This window comes from Mycteria americana, chromosome 6, assembly GCF_035582795.1.
Source record: "Mycteria americana isolate JAX WOST 10 ecotype Jacksonville Zoo and Gardens chromosome 6, USCA_MyAme_1.0, whole genome shotgun sequence".
In the NCBI taxonomy this organism is placed as follows: Eukaryota; Metazoa; Chordata; class Aves; order Ciconiiformes; family Ciconiidae; genus Mycteria; species Mycteria americana.
Window position 1 is genome coordinate 49867498 of NC_134370.1, and position 23822 is coordinate 49891319.

At 39.1% G+C, this 23822-nt stretch overlaps 1 protein-coding gene across 2 annotated transcripts; it reads right to left on the reverse strand.

Moving 5' to 3' along the window:
• Positions 1 to 10016: 10016 nt before the first annotated feature.
• RCN2 (reticulocalbin 2) lies at positions 10017 to 23463 on the reverse strand. Of its 2 annotated transcripts, none has more exons than XM_075505713.1 (7): positions 23211 to 23463; positions 22921 to 23026; positions 19847 to 20043; positions 17202 to 17303; positions 16354 to 16450; positions 13794 to 13936; positions 10017 to 10821 (listed from the first exon to the last, which is right to left on the reverse strand). In XM_075505713.1, exons 1-7 carry the CDS (start codon positions 23322 to 23324, stop codon positions 10669 to 10671), a joined length of 912 nt encoding a protein of 303 aa, XP_075361828.1. In that variant the 5' UTR covers positions 23325 to 23463; the 3' UTR covers positions 10017 to 10668. The 2 variants fall into 2 exon arrangements, with proteins under 2 accessions (XP_075361828.1, XP_075361827.1); XM_075505712.1 differs by having other exon boundaries at positions 17202 to 17315.
• Between the last annotated feature and the right edge of the window lie 359 nt (positions 23464 to 23822).

Consider the following 23822-nt stretch of genomic DNA (forward strand, 5'->3'; position numbering starts at 1 on the left):
ATGATTTGATCAGCTACAGGAGGAGAGCAAGCAATGAAAATGCAAAGGAAACCAACACAATACAGAGAGATCAGCTGTGGAGGAAATTAGAGTCAAACTATCATATTGTGATCTTACGTTTCTTTTGCTTCTTTTTCTTTGTATGTGCCACATTTCTCCGGTACCTTCTGGGGTTGGCAGAGGCTCATGTATTTGCACATGGGAAGCGTAGCTCAAAGTTGCATTTTGCAACTGAAAAGGCTTTTCAAGACTCTGGTTAAATTAAGAACACTGTAAAGTGTGCAGGTGTCTGCCCACTTTTAGATACCTGTATGTCTAAATAGAGAAAAATTCCGATTTGCATGCCCTCATGTAAATTTTTATATGAATAAGCAAGATATGTGAAACTTAGAAGTAAAATCCAAACTCTTGAAAAAACTTGTGATAAGAGAGCTAAGAGTTTATTAGCACCAGGACCTGAAGTGAAGCTTCACAGACATCCGAACCAGCAGCGCACACAGCTGACATCAAGTGTTTCAGACAGCTAGCTAAATAAGCTAACCAATCTGTTACAATGCAGCTGCAAATAATTGATAATAAGGTAATAAGTCTAAAGCTTCCATGAAACTCCCTTCAAAATACCTGTTCTACAGGTGAGGTTGCCTCTTAAAACATCCTTAGCATGTTTTAAGTATCCTTAAATATGTGTTTTTAAGTACTCACTGGCATTTTCAGAGGGTAGGAAAAAAAGAAAAGAAAAAAACCTCCTGTCATGGTTGCCTATGCAAAAATGTGTCCTTCCACGCCAAGAACACATCAGGACTTACTTAGCTATAACTAATTAATGTTGCTCCTGATGCCTGGGTGTTGCTTTTCTCTTACTGTCCCTGCAGCACCAGCCACACGGGCAGATTATTTAGTGGTGAGGAAGCCTCTCAACTTCACTGAGCTGCGGTGGGGCACAGAGATCTGCAGCAGTTGGTGGCTAGAGTTATCAGTAGTCACTCCATGACCAATTTGTAGCTGGTATTTTAGAGAATTGGCAAGTTTCCTTCCTGGTGGTCTGAAGAAGACAGGGAATGTGCAGAGACTTCGAAAGGGAAAATTAAGTGCAAGGAAAGGAGGGCCAAAGAGAGAGTTTGCAGGGCCAGAGATGTGAACTGCTTTGATTGTCATGAGCAGCAGGAAAAAAGCATTATCATGTGAGAGGGGGAGAAGGAGAAATGTGAGGATTCACTTGCAGAGAGTGCTGAGGAGGAATGAGTGAAGCTTTCTTCCAGAAGGGAAAATTCCCTGAAAAAATGTATTTTGAGGGCATGGGCACTATACTTGATCTGTAAGCAAAGAAAAAGAGTCTTTTTAAGAATGTTTTACCTCAGTCTTTCTAAAACTAAATGTTTCCTCTTACTATTTCCAAGTTACAGCTTTGTTTTGAAACGGATAGCTTTGCTGCTGTTGGGATTCATAAAAATGCATCGAGTGCATTTTGGGCCTCCAAAATGATATGCTACTTTCTCATTATTTTCAGTTTGGCCTCCAACCAAAAAGCCAATTATTTGGTTGAATCTCACACTGAGCTCTGTGCCTGCGTCTGTCCCACCCAACAGTACTAGCGTCGCATAGTCACCTCCCTTAGGAGCAGCCAGGGATGCCTCTCTATATACCATAAGCACAGGCAGTTAGCTTTGCACTGTGGATGGGTTTATCTCTTACTGTTGGCTGTAGAAGAGCCTAGACCAACCATGTTCCTAGTTTGAGTATTTTGATGAGCTGTTGGAAATTAGCTGGTATGAGTCATAGCCCCTGGCTCTAATGAAGCAGAGCTGTTGGGCAGACACTTGATTTGGAACCGTCACAGCTCACGCGTCCCAGTGTTGCTGGATTATGTCCGGAGGATGCTGTGCCTTGCAGGGGTAGTCAGGCTTTGCAGGGCTCTGGAAGAGGGAGAAAATTATCTCAGTTCTGCAGCTGAAGAAACCGAAACCTACAGCAAACAGTCCTGGCAAATACATCAGTGCTAGAGGTGAAGGCCTGGGACGGGGTTAGTGGGACGCTGACAAGGGAGTCTTCTCCAGGTGGTTGTGCTTCGCAGCTGCTGAGGTGTGAGTAATGCATTGTCAGCCAGCCATGCCAGCATCGGGCACAGAATCCATAACCCCACACTGCTTATTTCCTCTGCATGCAGCAGCACCACCTCTGCTTGGCCAAGGTATAAAAGCACACCTCTCAGCTGGTAAATAGCTGCCTGCAGAGCCTTGGGTGTACCTCCCTGCCGCACTGGCCGTGAACGGGTTGAAGAAAACTGGTATAGGATTATTTTCCTTTTCTCCCATAAGCCAAAACACCAAAGAATACCTAAATACCATGCAGTGGGCATCTACTAAATTTATACTGAGCTGGTCTACTACAACTGCTGGTTTGTAGGATGCAATTACTTGTAAGCTTGTATCATTTAGCAGAGCTTGAAATAGTACCCAGAAATAGCAGTTCCCAATAGCTGTCTTACTTAAAAGACACACCAGCCTCCTGACCTCTCCAGAAACTCATCTTTATCTCTTTCCCAACCAAATGCATTGGGAAAGTCTTGCAAGTCTTTTGTAAAACTCTCATGATGAATGCTGCACTTGGAGAAGAAATCTTCCTAAAACCATCCTCTAAATAGGAACAAGACAACGCGGTGTCCAGTTCTTAAATGTCGTATCTCACGATTGGGTTAATATTTTTATGTGAGTGGCCTGAGTTGTACGAAGCCTGAGCCCAGGAGGGAGCTCTGTGGGGCTGAGGGAAGGGGAGCAAAATCAATGAACCTTGCTACGCTACTAACTACTATAATGCCATGTACTGAAACCACCTTGAACTTCATGAAATTTTCCCCTACAAAGTAGTTGTATAGCTACATTTGTGCCAAACAGAAGCATTTTCAGTGGGCAAGGGGTTTAGACTACTGTCATTGTAGTGAGTGGGACTAGGGTGGCAATGAGCTGGGCTTAAGTGGAATGCTTCCCCAACAGCCACTGCAGCACCCTTCCCACCACTGCTCTGAAAGGTTAAAAATCAGGTTTTCTGTTTGATAAGGCCAAGAATCAGTCTCCAGGCCAGAGTACTGGGGTTTCTTTCCAGTAATGAAATTGTTTGGCAGCAGAATGTACCGTTTGAATCTGTTCTGTAGTGGAAAGTGATGAAAAGTCTGATTTTTTAAAAAAAAGTTAATATTAAAAACCCTCAAATTTTGACATGCATCAGAATGGAAGTTTCATTTTTGTTTTTATAACTATATACTGCTTTGAGCAAATCTTTTTATTAGGGATTTGGGTGGCAGGTTTGGACCTGACAGTAGTTAAAATATGAAAACAGCGTCTACAAACAGGGTTGCGCTCATCCAGGGCTTCAAGTAAGACATTCTTCACAGTTAATGTTTCTGATTTTGGGTAGTCTGATGAGGTAGACAGTAAACCTTTTAGTCTACATAGAAATAGGATGAGGGATTCTATGAGAAGTGTTAATGCAGTATATGAAGAGATGCTGAATACTCGGAAAATTCAGGTATTAAGCTGGTTGTATTTTTCAAAACTCCTCAGGTATATTGTGGTCCGTTGCAATCATTGTTTGCGAAATGAAAATGGAGAATAGAAGGCACTTCTACAGACCTTCAAAGCCTCTGTAACAGTTACATCTAAGAGATATGGCTTCATGCCGATTGCTGCAATACAGTCATGTTCAAAATTAAAACAGTCCAGCCTCTGGTGTCTTACTGAGTCCTAAAGCCTAGAGACACCAACAGCAATGAAACCACTTCCAGAGGAAAACCACGGCTAAAATATGCAAGCGTTTTAGCTGGTTAGCTGCACCTACCGTTTCTATTTGCATACAAATGGCTATCCAAATTTCAATGCGAGAAATGTTAGGGGCTTTAGGATTACCCACAATCGTGCCAATTTAAAAATTTTTAAAACACCTTGCCTTCTGTGAGGAGCCAATCTCTGTTCCCATGGAAACAGAAACGGCAGCCTCCGAACATCCGGCTTGATTTGTTACAACTCCTCTGAACCCATCTATGGCTGCTGGCTGAAAGCTGATTCAATATGCTCCAGACCCTACGACATCAGCTCTGTTTGGCTCTGAAACACATTCCCTTTGCTTCTTTTAGAAGGAACTATTTGAACATCCTTCCAAAAGCACTGTTTCACAGTGCAAGACAGTCCTGCTGGCATTTCGCTTCAGGAAAATTGACAACTAACATAAAGATTAATTGCATAGACTACATTCTTAACCAGTATCTAGCATTTCATAGTGGTTTCCAGTAGAGGCCTTCACTGAAAAGTGGACCCAGTCCCTGATGTTTTACCCAAGAGAAAGATAATCATAGTCTTCGCCATAATTATGAAGAACATGAATGGATTTCCTCTAGAATTAACATCATTATACTCTATATATCCTAAAATTATTGTTCGTATCACAGAAATGTGGGGTGTTTTCGTGCTTGGTACGTGTTTAAACATGGTTAGCTACCATCCTTTACCCCTGAAAGTGTTTCACAGACAAAAAAAGGAGAAGAGAAACTGTGGGAAAGTGCAAGGTCACAGGAGGCTTGATTAACATGAACAGTATCTGGTAGTTCTTTGGAGAGAAGTATAAGCACTTTGTGAAAGAGAAAATTAAAGGATTTGGGTTTCTATTTCCTCTTCTTGTCATAACTTCAGGTACCTGCAGAAAGATACTTTTTATTTCTCTGACATCTTTTGTATGTTTTACCAACACACTTGCTTTCTCCATGTCATTAATTCAAAGGAAATCACTATTCATTTGCAAGTATTGCATATTCATTAGCCAAGTAGGCGATGCTTGCAATGCTGAAGAGGTTTCCACTTCTTGTAAAGGACTCTCTGAATACTGCTATTCTGGAAAGAAAGCAGGCTTCAAGTTCACAGAAACATTAGGCAGAAGTTTAGGATATGCTTTGCAAAAAAATAATCTTACCTGATTGCACACAGGCAACAGCTGTTCAGACTGACATTTGCAAAGACGCTGCTATGTTTTGTGAAAAATCATGGCATTTTTAGTTGATCTCAAACCATTGGACCTTTGTCCAAAATATACCGTCTCCAGCAGGTCCGTCTCTGTACAAAATGTCCCTTCTTTAGTAATACAGTGGATTGTTTAGCATCATGGGACACAACACTTTAGATTCCTTCGGCATATTTTAGCAAATATGCTGCATATTTGCTCATTTAGAAACATCACCAATTGTTATATAATTTTTTTTCTGAGTAGAAATACAAAACTGTAGCAAGTCAACAGTGAACATCTGCAAGACCTTTTCAAAAATCTTTAAAAAGCAAAACTTTTCTAGATAAATTATTTGTGTGTTTATTATTGTAAAGAGTCTGAAATATTAAAGTTTAGTTGTTTTAATTTCCAGACAAAACAGAACTTACACAGTTCAGACAAATGAGTTGTTTAGTCTCAGTTAGCACTGTAATCCTCCACCTGTTTGAGAAAACACATACTCAGGTATTTGCCACATACTCCTACCACCATAGCTAGAAAGAGGAACAGGGAACTGGTAAAAGCATTTGTGCTTTTTGCAAACCTGAAATGCCAGAAATACTGATCAACTGAAGCACACTTCAGCTAGGTAGGTGATTATGCCTGATGTTTAACATTGCTTAGTCTTGTTTTTGTTGTTACTACAGAAAGAAGGGTTTATTACTGGTTTTCTCAAAACAATTTAACTCTTTCTTTATTTATAGTGAATTCCTTGTGGATTGTTTTTTCAACTTCTTCCTTTTTGCTTTGGTAGATCACTGTGGCTGGTAAAATAACATTCTTCATGAACGAGTATTTCCTTATGCCTTCATTCAGAGATGCTGGTACACATCCGCGTGAGCATCATTTATGCAGCACAAAGGATTCTGCTTTAAGGACCAAATTCTTGTGGCATTACCCTTTAATGTGACTTTTTTTCTTGTGAGAAGGGCACAAAGCACTTCACATGGGGCACTACCCTCCGTATAGAGAAGGTATATTTACATATACATATAATATATGTGTTATAACAAGAATAACTTCCACCTTAAAACCAACATTGAGATCACTGTTCACCTTCTGAGGGGTTTTTCTTGTTACTTCTAGCAAGCTGGGTTTTTTTTAAGACAGGAGGAAAGGATAGCTTGTAGTTGGAAATGCTGCATACTCAAAGTAACTTAAAATATGTAGAAAAATAAACACATTGCCAAATGGTTTAGATAGGATCACTTTAAACAGGGTTATTTGTGCCTCCTGCTCTGTGCAAGGCAGGTCTCCGCTTCAATCTCCTACTCCAAGCGGGGCTACCTTCAGAGATGGATCACATTGCCCAGGACCTTTTCAAGCTCTGACTATCTCCAGAGTGGAAATTCTTCCACCGCCTCTCTGAGCCCATTTCACTGCTTAACCACCTCTACTGTGAAATTTTCACCTAGTCAGAATTTCCCTTGCTGGAACTTGTGACTGTTGCCTCTTGTTGCTTCGTTGTGCACCTCCGAGAAGTCTGGCTTGTTTGTACCAGCAATGTAATTTTGCTTGTTCTGTCACCCAGACACTTTCCTTGAGATGAGCTGTGCTTTTGGTAGGGTGTGTTTTTGTAGATACTAAATGTATGAGCTGCTTCGTGTTCTGGAAAACTTTGCAAGTCTAAGCTCCGTAATACTGATACTTCACCTACGTGCTGTCATATTATTCTCCCTTTCCCCTGTTCACGTGGCATTTTTATATGCAATGTTTGTTTAGAAATCAAATTTTGCTAGATCCTTGCTTTTATAAATGGAAGGATTTTGGAACAAGCAGAGAAATTTTGTTCTCTTCATTGAGTTTAGCTAGTATTTGTTTCTCTGAAAGTCTCTCTCACTTAGACATCATCCAAAGAATCATCCCAATGCATATTCCTACAGAGCTGGGGACTGCTCCTGAATTAGGGATAACTAATCTTGAGGATGAGGATGAGGTTACCTTGCCACCAAGAATGCTCAGTCTCTCTCTAAGAAGTCTGAGTGGTTATTACATGGAGACAAAGTGCTTTTACCAGCTTTAATATTAGAATTGGGAGTATTCTGCATGTGCTGCTTACAAAGTGAGATCAGATGTAACAGGCCAGAGACCTTCAGTACAACCTGATGAAGTAGGATGCCTCTTCACCTCAAACCACAGTGTATTGACAAAGATAATGTGACACTTAACCTTCACCATCTCTCTTTTTATTCTTCCTGTAAGTCAAAGCTAAGGTTTCAATTTTAAGTTAGAAATTTTTGTTTTTTTCAGCCTGGCTGTTTGGAGCTGTTCCAGCTGACCATAACCTGAACTGTGCTCATAAAACTTCTGCAGGTAGGAGTTGTGCTCTTTGATAGAATAAAGTCTGATACTTCAGAAGGGGATACCGGGATGAAATGTAGCATTAGCTGAATCTGCTCTTGCTTTCTAAAATATCCCTACAACGTATTTTTATTTGTTTGGTGAGGTTTGTGGTTGGTGAGAAAATGAGAAAAGAATCAAAGTTCCAACAGCGGTGGGACAGGCAGGAACACAGAGACTGCCAAGTATTATGTCCCTATGAAACCAGGCACAAACAGTCCCCTGGTTTTTCACTGTCGTCTTGGCTACTGCAGTAGTCCCTGCTCTGTGTGTTGCTGGACTAGACATAGAGATGTGTAAGGAAGAGTAAGACTCTTTAGTATGCCACCAAGAGGTCTATTTGATCTGTAGGATACAGTGGTTGGAAGCTTTTTCAAAACAAAACATCAGTTTTACATGAGAGAACAACAGCACAAGACACAATCCTTTGTTTCAAAATGTCTTCGTGTTTGAGCACATGTGGTTATAGCTAAAGTTTGGATCTAGTGGAAAACCACCTGTAAAACCTGGCTGAGGGAGCTACTAGACACTGCTTTCAGCCTTCACCAAACAGAGAAACTCCAAATTTTCTGCAAAGAATAGGGCCAACAGGAAACATAGATGAGGCCAACCTGGGTTACATTGTGTGTGACTTTCACAGGCTCTGGTAATGCCAGATTCAGTACCAGTCATTCCTTCTATAAATAGATACAGAATAAATTATGCCACACGGGAGTGCTGAAAATCTCTGCTCTGATTCATTAAAACTGAAGTTTCTATTTAATTTCTATCTACAGTGAAATAGGTATAAGTTCTAAGAGATACTTTGCTTCATTGCACTTTTTCTCAGTATAGTTAAAAAATGCTAGGTGAGGGACTCTGTAGATGCACAACCCCGAAAACACTGGAGCTACTCTTGTGTAGAATATTTGGATAGACATCACTGAATGTTAAGTGGTGGATTGCCACTTTGGGCAGCCTAAACAGTAGATTAAACTATCAAAAGCCACAAATCTTTCTAAGATTGTGAAAGCACTCTTAGGCTTCTAATCCTAAAGCGAAAGAAGCCCAATTTTAAAAACATTATCAGAAATCAAAAGAAGTCTACACTAATTTACTCTAGGAGTTACAGAAACGTTCAATAGAATACAACATTATTAAAAGATTGAGCTTAGCACTTCTCCAAACCCACATTTCAGTTACATTAACAATTATATTGTTTCCTTTTGAAATACTAGTTTTCTGTGCCCGTAAAATTACATTAAGAGCTGCAAAGTGATGAAAGCTGTAGTTCTATTTCTATCTTACAGTGAGCTAAGCTCTGATAATACCTAACATGATTTGCTTACAGAAATATTAAAATAAGCAATAAATTGGACATTTGGCACCAACTCTATGTCGACTGTATAAATTCTATGCTGTTCGGTATTTTACTAGTCTTGCTATACCTCTTCTTATTCTTGGTTTATGCAAATGATTGCAGTCCAGCAAATTACTTTGAGCTGAGCCAAAGGGCAAAGGACAGTGGCATCCTTCCAAAGGCATTCTTTTTTTCTCCATGTTTTGCAAGTTGAATTTCCAAGTTGATGACAACATTTTTAATACTGAGTATGCAGTTGAATCTGTCATTAAGACTTGTTTAAAAATGCCATAAAGAATAATAACAAATGGGCAACTTTGGGTATATCTCAAACCAACAAAGATGACAACAACTATTTTAATATTCCTGGACACGCTGGATTTAATTAGACTTTTTTTTTTTTTTTTTTTTTTAAATCAGATCCCACCGCCAACATGGCAATAGTTGCACTCACATTCCCAGGAACTGAAATAAACAAACATGGGTTGGAAAAAACCCAACCACTAAAAGTAAAAAAGCATTTTGAATTTCTATCACTACGGTATCTAAAAAAGACAGTAAAAGAGAGTTTTGTTCTGAATCAAAATTGCTAGCCTTCTACTGGTGATACTTCAACACTTAGGTTGAAAGGCATTTCCTGTTTGTTCTGAGAATAATTAAGAAATGCTATATTGGGAAAAAAACAAGGCAGAACTACTTGATTTTACTCAATAAAAAGAGAGTTGGGAGGAAGGAAAATTTTAGTCAAGAAGACCATTGCAAGAACACTATAGGAGTTAGTTATCTAGGAATTAAAAAAACCCTAATACACTCTACACAATCTATTCTGCGAGGCTTTGTCTTTGTTTAGAATACTCAGCTAATTTCTGTGACTTTCTAGGAGATAAAAAGCAAATATATGCACTTTCCTAAATTGAATCTGTCGTGCCATTAACCTTTCAGACTATTTCAAATAATCACATAATGGGACACTACTCACTTTTATGAACAGTAATTGTGGAGCTTTCAACCAAAGTTAACTTTTAGAGGTTACTACTACAAATATTATGTAATGCCTTGATGGTTTAGAGTTCCATACATCCAAAACAAAAAAACAAACCCAAACACAATTGCTTTTGCAAACTTGTCCAGAAAATGCTAAATGCACACTTCGCTTTTTTTGAATCTTTTTTAGCATCTAGATGAGATGATGTGTCTTTGGTTTGTAAAAGCTAAGAATGTTGCCATTGTACATCATTGTGTACATTGTCCACATTTCAAGGAGTTGCTATGTGTGACCCACAGTAAGTAATAGATGGACAAAACACAGAAAGACAGAATATTTTAAGTTTTAATCCAACAAATGAAGAGGGTCTTAACACTGTAAGATACCATTGTATTGCTAATGCTGTAGAATTGGACATTAAAAACAATTAGTCTAGAGATGTAAAAATAGCAAGTTTTATGATACAATAAAACACAGTCTAGAAACTTTAAAATTAAGTAGAAACCTCTTAAACAATTGAGGCATTAATCTAAGTGTTTCTCCAAACATATTAAATAAAACACAGTTAATACTGACACTAAACATCCCTCCATCTTCCCCACTCCCCACCCTAATTAAACTGATTAGAAAAAATAGTAGTCTCTCAGATACTATGTTTTGCATTCTTTCAGAATCATTTAGATTCTCCATTTTCTTCAAGTACAGTAGAACAACTCTTCACAATACAGTACTACCCCTGAAGTAATTTATTTCCCAACGCTATATAATTTTGGAAGTAAATATTTAAGATTAATTTTGAAAGCTAGAAGAGGCCCAAGGAAGTCTGCAGGAGAGCAATTAAATTTTGAATGCAAATTATTTACACAAACATTAGTGTACTGTAATTACAGCATAAAACTTGCAACACAGCTGATGGGCGCTTTTAACAAAAGCTCCAAATCAAAGCAAGGGAAGAAAAACAGATTACAAAATAAATAATCTAAAGTTCTTCATGGTAGAAACGTTCATCATGGAGCTGCCTACCATAATCAGTTGCTTCACTGTTAAGAAACAAATCCTGGTTCTTAAGAATTTCTGCTTCAGAAAGCTTTTTATCATCATTCAAATCCATTTCTTCAATAAGGTGAAGAGCCTTTAAAATAAATGGAACACCATGTGCACAGTTAATAGATATGAGCATTTATAAATAATGCTTTTGCAATGGCTTTGTCAAAGTCCTGCCACAACACGATTATTTGTAACAAGCTAGACAAGATTTTACATTCAGAACAGAGCCTTTCTCTCCTCGGTTTGTTTCCCTTTGCCTCTTTTATTTGGTGGCAAAATCATAATATCAAATCTCTACCCTCACTATCAATTCTAAAGCAACAAATCAATGTCAAACCCATAGCTTTACTTTGAGGGTGGAAGACAGTATTACACCAGCAAAGATTAATCATATTCCTGGAAGCACTCACAGTCCTTGAAATCCACGGGTGAGTGCAGTACACGTCTTCAGTGTATGACCTGCAGAAGATGCAAGCTTAGCACGTCAGATAGAGACCCTGTGTTTTCAGAGGGCCCCTCTGGACATTCAGCCACTGAATGACAGCTACAATGGCAAGTCCTTGATGTGTGGGACACAAGTCCTTGATGTGTGGGACCTCAACTAGGATTTGAGCCAATACAGTCTTCAAGTTGAGCATTCTGTTTCAGAAGTGTGCGCCCATTATCTCTCAGTCACATATTTACCCTGTGTCTGACAAGACAAGCATCTTTTGCAGCTCTCAGGATAAGCTGTAGGCACTCTTGCTTTCAATTCTGGAGGTGTCTACTGTGCTAAGCCATTTTTTATTTCCTTTACCTGTGGAGACTTGCTTTTCCATCATATATGCATATTAAAAAAAAAGAAGAAAGGAGGGATAGAGATTTGCAGCTGGATATTCTGTATCTATTTATGATTTGCAAAAAATGCTCCATGGCTATAATTCATGATTAAAATGTAACTGGAAAGTATTTGATGTCCACCATGAAAAAGGGTTTTCTACCTCCAGCAGTGGACAAGATAAGCCATCTATACACAGGAACTTCAACTTTGGGTAGCAATTCATGTTTTCCTTCATTTCCTGAAAGCAAAAGCTTGCTTTTCTGAAAAAAACTTTTAAATACTAAATCATGACAATGCCAAAAGAAACTGCAAGTTAAAACAATTCTCAGATTTTTGCTTATTTATATATTATAAAAGGAGGGAAGTTCAGCAGTAAAACAAAAAACCAATTGCAGAATATTTTAGTTGTAGCTTATTCACAAGTATTACATAACTCAAGCTAACAAGCTAGCACAGCAGCTCTCTTGCACCTATTATTTCTGAGAAATAGAGGAGTCCTAGTATTACACAGTTTTTGTTTTTATTTGCTAAACATCTACAAATACTGTGATTTAGAGAATCCTTCTGTTCCTACTTTTTCTGATTGTTTTGGCTCAATATAACTGCTTAGTGACTTTTCTAAAAAATTAAATATTACTTACGTTTAAGCTGACTACATCACCAAAAAGGACTGAAGAAAATAACAAGGACTAATGTCAGCCAAGCAGATTTTAAAAGCACTCTGCATGGCAAAAGCTAAAAGATTATTAAGACAAACATCTTGGTAAACACATACCAATTCCTGGAAATGGAATGTATAGTAATTTTTCTATTTTTATGTTGTTTAGCTACCAGGTTTCTCAAGTCATTTTGTAATGCCAAAGTGAAACTGCAATATTCAGCGTTCAAACAGCAGTTTATGACTTAAGTCAATCTCTTTAGGATTGATGACTTTGCTAAGCCCTTATATTAACTGAAGAAAAAAACCAGCACATTAGAGAAACAAATAAAAAACCTGATTTCTTGCAGAACTGAGCTACTACACAGCATGGCCTTGCTGTAAGCTAAAATTTGAATTAAGAGCAAAGAACTGCTAAAAAAACCCACAACCAAGCAAACCAACACAGGTATGAATAGACTCAACACCACAAAGAATTCATGTCAACTAGAACAGTATTGTTTCTGTGAAATAAGAACCAGCCACCCTCAAGAGTCATATGTTAAAAAAGGTCTGTGCAAAGGCTTACAGATCCACATTTACAAAAATACTACTAGAGCAATTTAACAGCTTAGCTTCCTACAAGGTTAGATACGTGAGCACCCAGTGCTGCGTAGTAGCCATGTTGCTTTTTCTGTCACCAACAGAGCTGATAAAGGAAGAGGTGAGACCTCAGTAATGAGATGGTCCAACAGAACAGATGCTGTTTGACACAAAATGTCTCCCGTCTTTACCAGGAATTAGGGAGGCACAGAAAGATCTGTTGTTCCTGCCATTCTGAACACCAAAATCCTCCAGTGCAAAGGAAAGAGATTTGGATGAATTAAGTTAAAAAGTTACTAGCAGAAGGGCAGAAATCCTCTCTACTGCAGCCGGCAACTGTAAAGTCTGCTTACTAAAATAGGTTGTTCTGGAACACTCAGTGCTTCTACTGCCTGCTACAAAAAAATAAGGACAGCTAAAATGAGAATCCATTTAAACCTATCATGGCGTTCTACTCCTGATTAAACCATTTTAATTATCATCATCAAAGTTTGCATTACAGCATCTTGAATCACAGAATACTTCCATTTTCTTGTACTTACAAAAAGACAAGTTTTTAGTTCTACAAATTATGGTGATTTATCCAGTTAGAAGAATCACGATCAATTCTTGTTTTCAAAATTATGCTGTCAGTATATAACAGCTTCTTTTAGTAGTATATCTCATTAGATTTCCCTACAATAACTAAAAAATAATTGATTAAAATACTGTACCCCTAAGTCAAACCAGATAAGCTATTTAAACATGTAGAAAAGCACTTTGTTAATTTACAAACATTCATACAATTAATAGGAACTTAAAATTTGCCTAGTGCAGTTAAAGGACCTGCATTCTTTGTCAAACTGAAAAAAAGGTTAAAAATATATGCAAAGATCTACTAAGCATTCTTTTTCAACTACTAAGACATGGTAAATCTGAATGCATCTATCATTTTGTTGTGATACCTTCAGAATTCTACTGCATTAATTAAAATGTAAACAGCAGCCAAAACACATACCTCCTCTTGTGCAATACCCTGATTATTAGGTACTATCCAAGACAACAGCTCTTGAGGGTCGAGTTTTCCATCATTATCCTTGTCATAGTCATTCACAAACCGATCCTTCTCAACAAGTATCCATTCTGGATCTTCCCTTGCAGCTAGTAAGACACATTTGTCAAGTTTAAAGCTACTCTTTACCTTAAAGCAGATGTTTTCACCTTTTCTTCTAAGCAAATTCACTTAATCTCATAAAACATAACATAAAAGTGATTTCACTAAACAAAGACAAGCCTTACAGACCTGTCCCAATAAATTAAATAATATGAAAAAACTACTTGTATAGATTAAAATAGGATTTAAAGCTAAGGTAATATTAAGATTGTAAATTTACAGTTGAACTAAGTGGACATTAAAATGAAGGGTTACCATCAACTGAACTGTTTATTTTCATATATCCACAGTTACCCAAATTGATAGTGGAGGAAGCATACTTTGTATTGAATGTGCTGCCAAATAGATGGTTTCCTACTTAATGGGACAGCTGACATATCAGTAGGAAAAAGCTGAAGTGGATGACAGAGATATCTTACATTTGCAGTATTTACCTTGACTGAGTTAAGATTACTCTCTCCCATTAATGTATAGCAATCGTGTTGCAGATAGCACGTTGAGAGTATCACATGACAGCAATATGAGCAATATTAAAGGCCTCAAACATTGGTCATCTCCGCACTTAACGGATGGAGGAAAGTAGGGAAAAGCTTTAAATCAACAAGTGTCCCAAAAAGTAGGTAGACAGTATATGGAATTATGACACTGTAAGGCCATACGAAGTTTTTAATAACATTCTACTGTCTGTTCCCCTGCTTTAACATCAAGGGAGGTCCATCTGTGACAGATAACAGAGAAGGCAGAGCTCTTGATTAGTGCAGGCTCAATAGACTCAGGCCAATACTGCAGGCTTTCAAATTAGTTTACTAATTTTTTTTTGTTTTCTAAAATACCTGGCATACATCCAAAGCAATTCCATTTACTGTTTTTATTTATTTATTTGTATACTTGATTTATACTTACCCCATGCACTGGTATTGTATCCTGCAACCTAGCCAGCAATCTTAAACTTGTCTCTAACTCTTTGAGAAATTTAGAAGCAATTCATCAAACTGATCTTTCACCACTGATAAACATTGCAGACAAGCATGAACAGATACTAAGACTTCCTAAACCTTATGGAGGTCAAAAGTAGTTGACATTACAAGCAGATAAGTAACAGTTTAAAAATAATTAGGCTTCTATTATAAAAGAAGAAAAAGAGTGAAGTCTCTCTCCTTCCTTTCTAACATCTAGTTTACAAGTAGATTATCCCTTAATGTCACATACACTGTTGCCCAAAACCACAAGACAATTATGAAACCAGACCCACCATGTAGTTTATTAGTCATTTTAAAGTGCGCTGCAGGAACACTGTCGGCAGAAGAGATGGCCATTTGGAGAAAAGTTGAAGTAGTTTCTACAATTATAGCTGATTCTGAATTCTTGCTAAAAAGTTTTAATGACAAAGCTGTTATCTTCTCTATTACTGCAAGGGCCCTAGCAACAATTTCACCCCTTTCTAACAACTTTGTATAGACTGGCTTGAAAAAGCTTTTTTCAAGTCAGGGCAGGAAAAAGATAAAGAACCCCGCAGCTGCGTGAGAGATATATTGTTTTTACTGGCTCTGGCAAACAAAGATGGTAATAAAAGGTGAAATTCCAGGTGGTTGATTGGAGTGAAGAAAAACTGACTATTCCCCTATTTCTCCATATCCTCATGTGGCTTAAACATCTTCCCCAGCTAGGATGCTAGTCCACACTTAAGAATTAGCACTCCTTAGGACCAAGCAGACTTTCCACATGCCTCAAGCTACTGGTCTTCTTGGAACTGGAGGAGTTATTTGCCCTATCTCGTAGCAAATCAGATACAGCGTATAAAATCTTTATCTATTAGCAACATAGCTAGAGAAAAGTATTGATAAACACCAGGTGAGTGTCCTTTTTCTTGTTAAAGAAGGAATAGAGCAAGTTTAAGGAAGGGCAAGAGTGGAAAAAACCCCAAAAAGTGAAAGCAGATAGGCTTCTGATATCTGGTACAGTGAACGGACTCCTTACACTCCTCCTCCACCCCTCTTAAAACACACACAGCTTCAATACTTTTAAAGCAAGGCTGGCAGCTGCCGCCTTCAGCTGATAAAGACCAGGAAAGTTTAACCTTACATTGATGCTGGCTAGTTTTGCAGACATGTTCAGTTAGCAAAACTGCATCTTATTTCAGCTGCATACCTAGTGATGAGGAATATGCTTCAGTCTTTAGGAAAACAAGCAGCAACTTGCAAGGAAAATACATACAGGGCAGACTGAAATAATGACCTACTATGGCCAGTACCAGGAAACTGAATTATTCTAAAAGACAGGATAATGTTACTCAGAACCTGTAGGTGGAGGTGTAAAAAGCTGAAAATAAAGGTGCATACAACTCATCCAATTCCAAAAGCTTTTGTTCCGTTCCTTCTTTCATGCCCCTGCCCTTTTTCCTTACTTGGGTCTCTTCTGTAATCACCAAGGAATTCTTCCAGGCTAACAAATCCATCACCATCTTTATCATGTTCTTCTAAAGCCTCCTGAATGACAAAGTCCTTTTGCATACATACAAAAAGGAAATATCAATTTGTGAAAAATTAGCATCTTGTAATCAAGAGAAAGAGCAATATATCATTTTAGAGCAATAACGTATTCTTCAAAGTAAAGACTCACTCATTTCAAATCTCCTTTTCTGTTTTATGCAGACTAGTGCAGTAACACCAACAGTCACAGCAGTGATGAAACAGATGAGCAATGACAAAGTGCTCCTGGCTGAAATAATAATCCCCCAAACTCTGACCATAGTACAGTCAATATTAAAGCTTCAGACGGGCTTGAATGCTCTTTTTTGGCCAGAAAAGTGACTATTGTGTCACTTCAAGCAAAGTGAGAGTAACTGGCACTTGACCTTTTCCTGTGCAAAGAAATCTTTCCTGTGAGTCCCCCTAACTAGAACTGAACTCTGAACTAGGCATGAAACTTCCTCAAGCTAAAATCTCACTGATGTATTTCCAGCCTAACAGAGTTTAGAGTGACCTATGTCAGTCGAATCCCAAAAGTTTGGGACAGCTGTGCAATAATAGCTCTTGAAACAGATTTCAAAGAAAAGCACTGAACTACTGCTCCAGCTCCTAAACTTCTGCACTAGATCCACAACACATTATCTGATTTTTAATTTGGTCTGTAAAAGCAATATACATAACTGCTCAAAAGCACACTTTCCGTAGTACTGGGGCTAAGCACATGCATTAAAAAGATGTTGCATCTATGTACACAGGCTGATAAAGATACCCTCCCAAATCTTACCGTCATGTATTCCACTTCTTCAGGATGTTCAAAAGCAACAAATTCATCCACATTTAGATCAGGAACATCATCTCTATTAGCTTTTTCAAAACGCTTTTTCTCCTTTAAATGAAGCTTAGAAAATAGATTTAGTTAGAGCACTTAATGAAAAGGAAAAACAACATTATAGTAGCTGGCTGTAAGCTTATTAGAATATTAATTGTTTCACATTACCTACTCATATTATACTGATGTTATATTTTCACTAAAAAGAGCTCATCCAGAGCAACAAGAACAGCACTTTTAATTGAGGTAGTTTTATTCTAAGAATCACACAAAAAATTCCTTTGTTTCAATTTAAGGAAACATTTAAAACACACTCTTAGCCAAGGCTTCAAAAACACAAAAGGGAAATAATGAAAAGACCAAGAATTCTTGTCTTTGTACATGCTTCCTCTTCTAAAAATCACCAATTCCCAAACTAACCTAGTGGAGTACAATGATTATAATTAATGTTAGCCATTGCAAGTTCCAAAATTTATATTTTAAGGACATTTAACCTTCTGGATCTATCTCTCATTTATATCAAGGGCTGTTTGTAGTTCAAAGAAGGTCTTGAAATATCATATATGTAAAATGTCTTTTCTGAAGCCATTTTAAATGCTGAAGGATTAGACAGATTCCTTTAATACAAGACTGTTGTCCACTACATCTGAACATATTTCAAAGCAAAGTCACGTCTCTAACCTGTTTTAAGTATAAATATTAGCATGCCTTTTAAAAGTAAATAATATCCACAATAAGCAGGCAAGTTCTTATTTCTGAATGTCTTGCACTTCCTGTTTCCATATTCCAAATGTGCAAACATTTTGGTATTTTTTTCTTGTTTCATTTTGTACAGTCTCTTTAGACAAAATAAAGACCCATGCCATCGATAACTGATCTCTACTCAAACTGCATGTGATGTGAGCTATAAAAATGTTGTAATCCCGTGATTAAGCGTGTTGTGCCATCAGTGTGACTCTGATCTGGATAAGGGAGTGACCAGCAAACCAGAGATCACAAATACTTTAAAAATAACCATTTGAAATTGTACTTCTTAGTTTATATTCTATTTATTGACAGGTCTCTCAAAATCAGGCTAACCTGATTAATACAGAGCCTAATACGTAACAAATAAAGTATAATTATAGGATCTTAACTATTCTGCAAAACAATTAAATGTACTCTTAAAGAAAAGCTGACCTTAGCTGAGAGTTTAAATAGGAAGGCAATTCAGAAGGACTGACTATACAGAAAGTAGTAGACTGCAACATCAACTTGAAGTATTGAGGGAAAGTCTATTTTTCAGTGTATTTTTGACAACTGATGAACAAGGCTGCCATCTTCTGGTAAATTCATATGTTTACTTGATGTCGATGCTAAATCAATACCATAGTCTAACTCTTCCATTTTGATTACAGTAGGATCAGTAATTTCCAAAGGTAAGGAAAATGCTGAAGATGGCTGACATATGATGCTTGCACAATGCTGCTAATTTTGTTCTTTACAATATATGTTGAAGAAGTCAGCAAGCAGGAACTCCTAGCAAGCAGTCAAACAAAGTATAGCATAAATAAGTGAGTAGGAGCTCTAGCTCAGCATATGTATCTATGATGGCAATATCTCAAACATGGGATCAATATTTTGACTGGTAGTTCCATTTAAAGTCTTGTTTTATTTAAAAGCTATGTAATTATTCAGTTAAGTGACCTCCAAAGCTTTATGGTTTGTTTCTTCAGTGTGGAAAATCCCCTGCCCATTGTCTAATTTAGCTTCACTTCTGCCAACATCCTGTATTATCTACTACTACTTTACTAAAAGCAGCCAAAGCAATCCTCACAGAAAAAAAAAACTTCAGGCCAGAATAGTCTAAAAACTCACTTATTCTCTTTCTGGGAAATATTTACATGTACTTATAAATATAGAACTTGAAAGGAAACAAGTTTTGCCACGTGGTGATTCTTGGTGAACCTTCCCTCCCTGCCTCTCTTGCCTCTTTCCTTTCCACTCTTAAGTATTTGCTTTCATGTATGAGATTAATCCGTAACTTCTGTTGTTTATACACCCAGTTTTAGCTATCAGAGTTGCATTTTGACTGCTAAAAATGTCTGAATTGCTACTGCTTTCTCTGTGGGTCTCTAATGGACAGAAAATGTTAAAGCAGGCAATCCCACACTGGGTACTTAAGAAATAACTGAAAAAGTGGCTAAAACAGTGCAATGAAGGGGGTTAAAGAGTACAAGGGTTTTCTTTACCTCCAACACCAGTGGTCCTGGCCCCCACTGAAGGCACGACACTGGTTAGGCTACACAGCTAATCTAATAAATTGCCATCTTGTTTCACGATGCTGGCTGGAGACTGCGCTCTGTGATAATACTGTCAATAGACTTCACTCAGCTAGCAAAATATACTGAGGAGGTACGATTTCATTCTGTATTTGTTTTGTTGGTAGCAGCTTTAATACTCCATTACTTTCCTTTAATTACTCCCCTATCTCAGATAGATGAAAGTGTTAAAACATGTGCCAGCTGCTACGTTTCTCTACCAATCTTGTTCCATCACAATAAACAAACATTGCTGCCTTTTGCCAACAGCTTACAGAAACTGATGCTGAAACATTTTACCTGTCGAAATGATTCTTCTTCTTGATCCTCCAGGACAGTGTTCTCATCAAAATCAATTACACGATCATACATTTGCATATTATACTCCTTCCAAGACACTAATCCATCACCATCTTTGTCATAGTCATTGAAGTGTTGCTTAGCTTCTTGCGTAACATAATGTTTAAAAGACTGCTGTATCCAGGAACTCAGCTCATCTGTGAAAATCATTACAAAAATAGTTTTAAAAAATCAGAATCATCTGCACTATAAAAACCGTAAAGATACCACAGGTCTATTCAGTCTGGAATATACTCTGCAATTCAGATGTAAGCAGATAGGCAAGAGGTTAGTTAAAACTAAACAATCTGTTTCCTCTATGCTATGGCTTTTTTCAAGTTAACTGAATGAGAGAATAGATCACAGCTACAGCCTTCAGTGTTTCTTTCGTAGTACCATTTTCCCATTTATATCCTTAGGCTAGAGTTACATGGTTACTTTCATCTGGCTTATGTTGGTGCTGCCAGAAAAAGCGTGATGCATCTCTCTCCGATACGCATGGGAAGTGGTAGGAAAAAATGATTACAGGTAGCGCTCATACAGCTGCATAGTGAACTGGATCACTAAAAACTTAGCCTGTAAGAAGGAAGATTCTTAGTTTTCAGCTTAGAAAATACCCTTATTTAGCTCACTGGGACCTGAACAATGGAAGCAGCAGCCCTTTTGGTGCCTGCTGACATATTTATGTCAGCTTGAAATGATTAGGTAGCCATCCCTTTTCAAATCTGAAGCCAACGAACATGGTAGCATCCTTTCACCTTTTTTTTCCTGCAGAGCTTTATGAAAATGATGCTGAATATTGTTTAGACAGACAATTCTAAACATAACTTTGTACCCAAAAAAACATTGTTCCCATCAGTTTTGGGTTTCTTTTGAAAAATCCACAAACTGAAATAAAACTAAATTCACTGCCATTGCCTTAATTACCCAAAACAAAATATTAAGATATTTTCCCTTTACTTGGGGCTGAAATCAAGCCTTACATATTGTGGAAATGCTTTTAAGCTATTTGTTTTTATAGAAGCGTGGCTAAAAGAAATAAAGCTTAACATACAGATGAATTCACACAAATACATTAAAGTTACTTCATTTAAAGAAGACTAAGAGAACATATTCTCTCAGTATCATCCAGTTACTTTCAGGTGCCCAGAAGGGGAAGACAACTTCCTCTGCATTGCAAAATGATATAGCTAAATCAACTCAACTGAAATCCTGCTCTGAAGCGTCATGATGACTAATAAAAAAATCCTACAGAAATCACTACTTCGGTGTAGAAAAATCTTATAGCATTTTTTAAATACTAAAGTATCTTATTCTATCCTTCTTGACAGAATTGTCAATACAACTCTACTAGGTTTATTTAAATATCTTTGAAAAGCAGCAAGAGATTTTTAAAAATATATTTTGAATACTGAATTTTTATTACCAAAGGGACCAACTTTGTAACAGATTCTGTGAATTGATTGAACATGCAGAGGCCTGCATGCCACATTTTGTAACCACCAAGGATTGTGCATAAAACCAGCACTGCCTTCCAAGAAATTGCAACATGATTTCTTAAAGATGGGTAACATTTAATTTATAGCTTGGTTTATTTCCCAGCATTTAAGGCATGAGACACAGGCATCTGAGCACATAATGTCCAGTGCCATTCATCAGAAATACTTAATGCTCCGACATTAGCGAAGCGGTATTATCACATCTTCTCTCACTGTTAGCCTCCAAACAGAGGCGCCACCAATAAGGAAGAAGTTCTCAAGGTGTTTTGCAATACACTGAGAAATAACTGAGCTGAAAAAGCTTTGATACCGTAAGTTTCTTAGTGTAAAAACACATTCCACTATGAGTTTTCCTTTGGGAAGTGAGGGGAAGGCAAGTTTCCATTAGACTGAGAACCAGATGCAATACATACTGTGGGGATGGAGTACGAGTGGAATATCTACACTTTAAAATAGACCTCTTCCCTTATAGCCTTCACGTTGTGAACTGCCTGTTGTTTGTTACAGTGATTGGCCATCCTGCCAAAGTTATATACTATCTCACCTCTACACAGTCAGATGCAGGAACACTGAAATAAGCGTGCAGTTGATTAGTTTCAGCATATGAAGTGAAAGACATTGAAGGGAGACAGTTGAGCTTGTCTTTAAAACCATATTTTGTCCTCTCACCTAGAAGGCTTCCTGCATGTTTAATATCACATTAATGAAATATCAATGTTCTGGCATTTGAACAACCATTCTACTTGCTCTGTGTGTGTGTGCATGTGACAGACTTTTGATTTTTTGTCAAAATCACAGTAAAACAACAAAAATACATTTTCATAATGAGTTTAAAAATTAAATTAAGGAAGTGTCATGATGATGTACAGAAAGGAAGGGCCTGAGTTTACTGTGGAGTTCCCAAGTTTGACTGATAAAAACCTGTCTGGGAAGAGACATTTGATACTATATTGTGATGAAATTAATATATGATCCCTCAGTGTCACTTAGTGTCAGCAGGTATTGAAGCGCATATACGTAGTATTGTGGCTGCAGTGTACTTTCTTTGCCTCTTAAACTTACTCTCCGAGTTGCACAAACAGGATTTCGAACACAGAAATCCGCTTGATTCAAAGTGGCTTCAGACATGCAAGGAGCAGGTACAAGTTCAAAGCCAATATTTGCAAGTGAGTATTGCTCTTACCCGTGTTAACTCAATCCTACGTGCTCTTGATGGCCCTCACTTCTTTCATCATGTAAAACAGAAATCTTAGGGACTGAGATACCCTCTATATAAAGTCTGCGGGTATTTCTGACTCACTGTGCAAGAGGGTCGTTATGTTTTTCACGGAGATTCTCCACAGCCTAAGAGTCATCGGCTGTGTCACGGGGAGAGCGTATCTTTCCCTTCTCCGAGGGCACTGGGCCAGACCCGGGACACGGACAAAGCCCAGTCCCCGCCCGCTTAAACCCCCACGCTTGCTACCAACTCGGCGCCGGGGCACGCAGCCCCCGCGGCCCCGGGCCAGCGCGGTGCCGGGGCGCCGCCCGCGTTACCCTTGGTGAGGAGGCCGTCCCCGTCCGAGTCGATCTTCTTCACTATGGCCCTCAGCCGCCGCTGCTGCTCTTCCGGGCTCAGCCGCGCGTACTCCTCCGCCTCCTCCTGCGGCAGAGGGAACCGCGCGTCAACCCGCCGCCCCCGGACGCCTCGGACCCTTCCCGGCGCGGCGGCGCCCACCGCGGGGGAAAGCGCCCACCCCGCGGCCTCGCCGGCGGCAAGCGGCGCGGTCGGCCCGCTCCCGCCCGCCCCCACGTCCGACCGCGGGCCGGGGGGCGCCGCCGCCCACCTGGCCGCCGAGCAGCGCCTCCCGGTCGTAGTCGGCGCGGTGCTGTCCGTGCGCCGCGCCCAGCGCCGCCAGGGCCAGGCCCAGCGCCAGCAGCAGCGGCCGCCGCCGCCGCATCTCGCCGGCCGAGGAGGGGACCGGCGGCGAGGGGCGGAGAAAGGGGCTCCGGAGGGCGGGCCGAGCGGCGGCGGGGGGCTCGGGGACGCCGCCTGCGCGGAGGGTCGGCCCCGCGCCCCTCGGAGGCGGCGGGCGGGCCCGGGAGGCGGCGCGGCGGGGCTCGCCGGGGCCCTCGGGGTACAGGCAGCCCTGCGTGTCGCCTATGGGAAATACACACACCGTGAACGTTCAGCTAGTTAAGAACAAGAAAGTTTATCCTCCTCTCTTCCCCAGTCCTTCCCTTTACGCTGTATCAGTGGAAGGTACCAAATATTATCAAGATACATAGATAATTTCCCAACTTTTAAGCATCAGTGAGGCCGGGCAGACTGAGGTGACTGTTACCAGAACTTCAGACAAGCATCAGCAAACCCTGGCATGAGGGAAGATTATCAGGAAACGAGCCGTGTGAAAGTTTTGTATCAAAAAGGAACCAACGTTTCTCTTGCTTGAGGACCC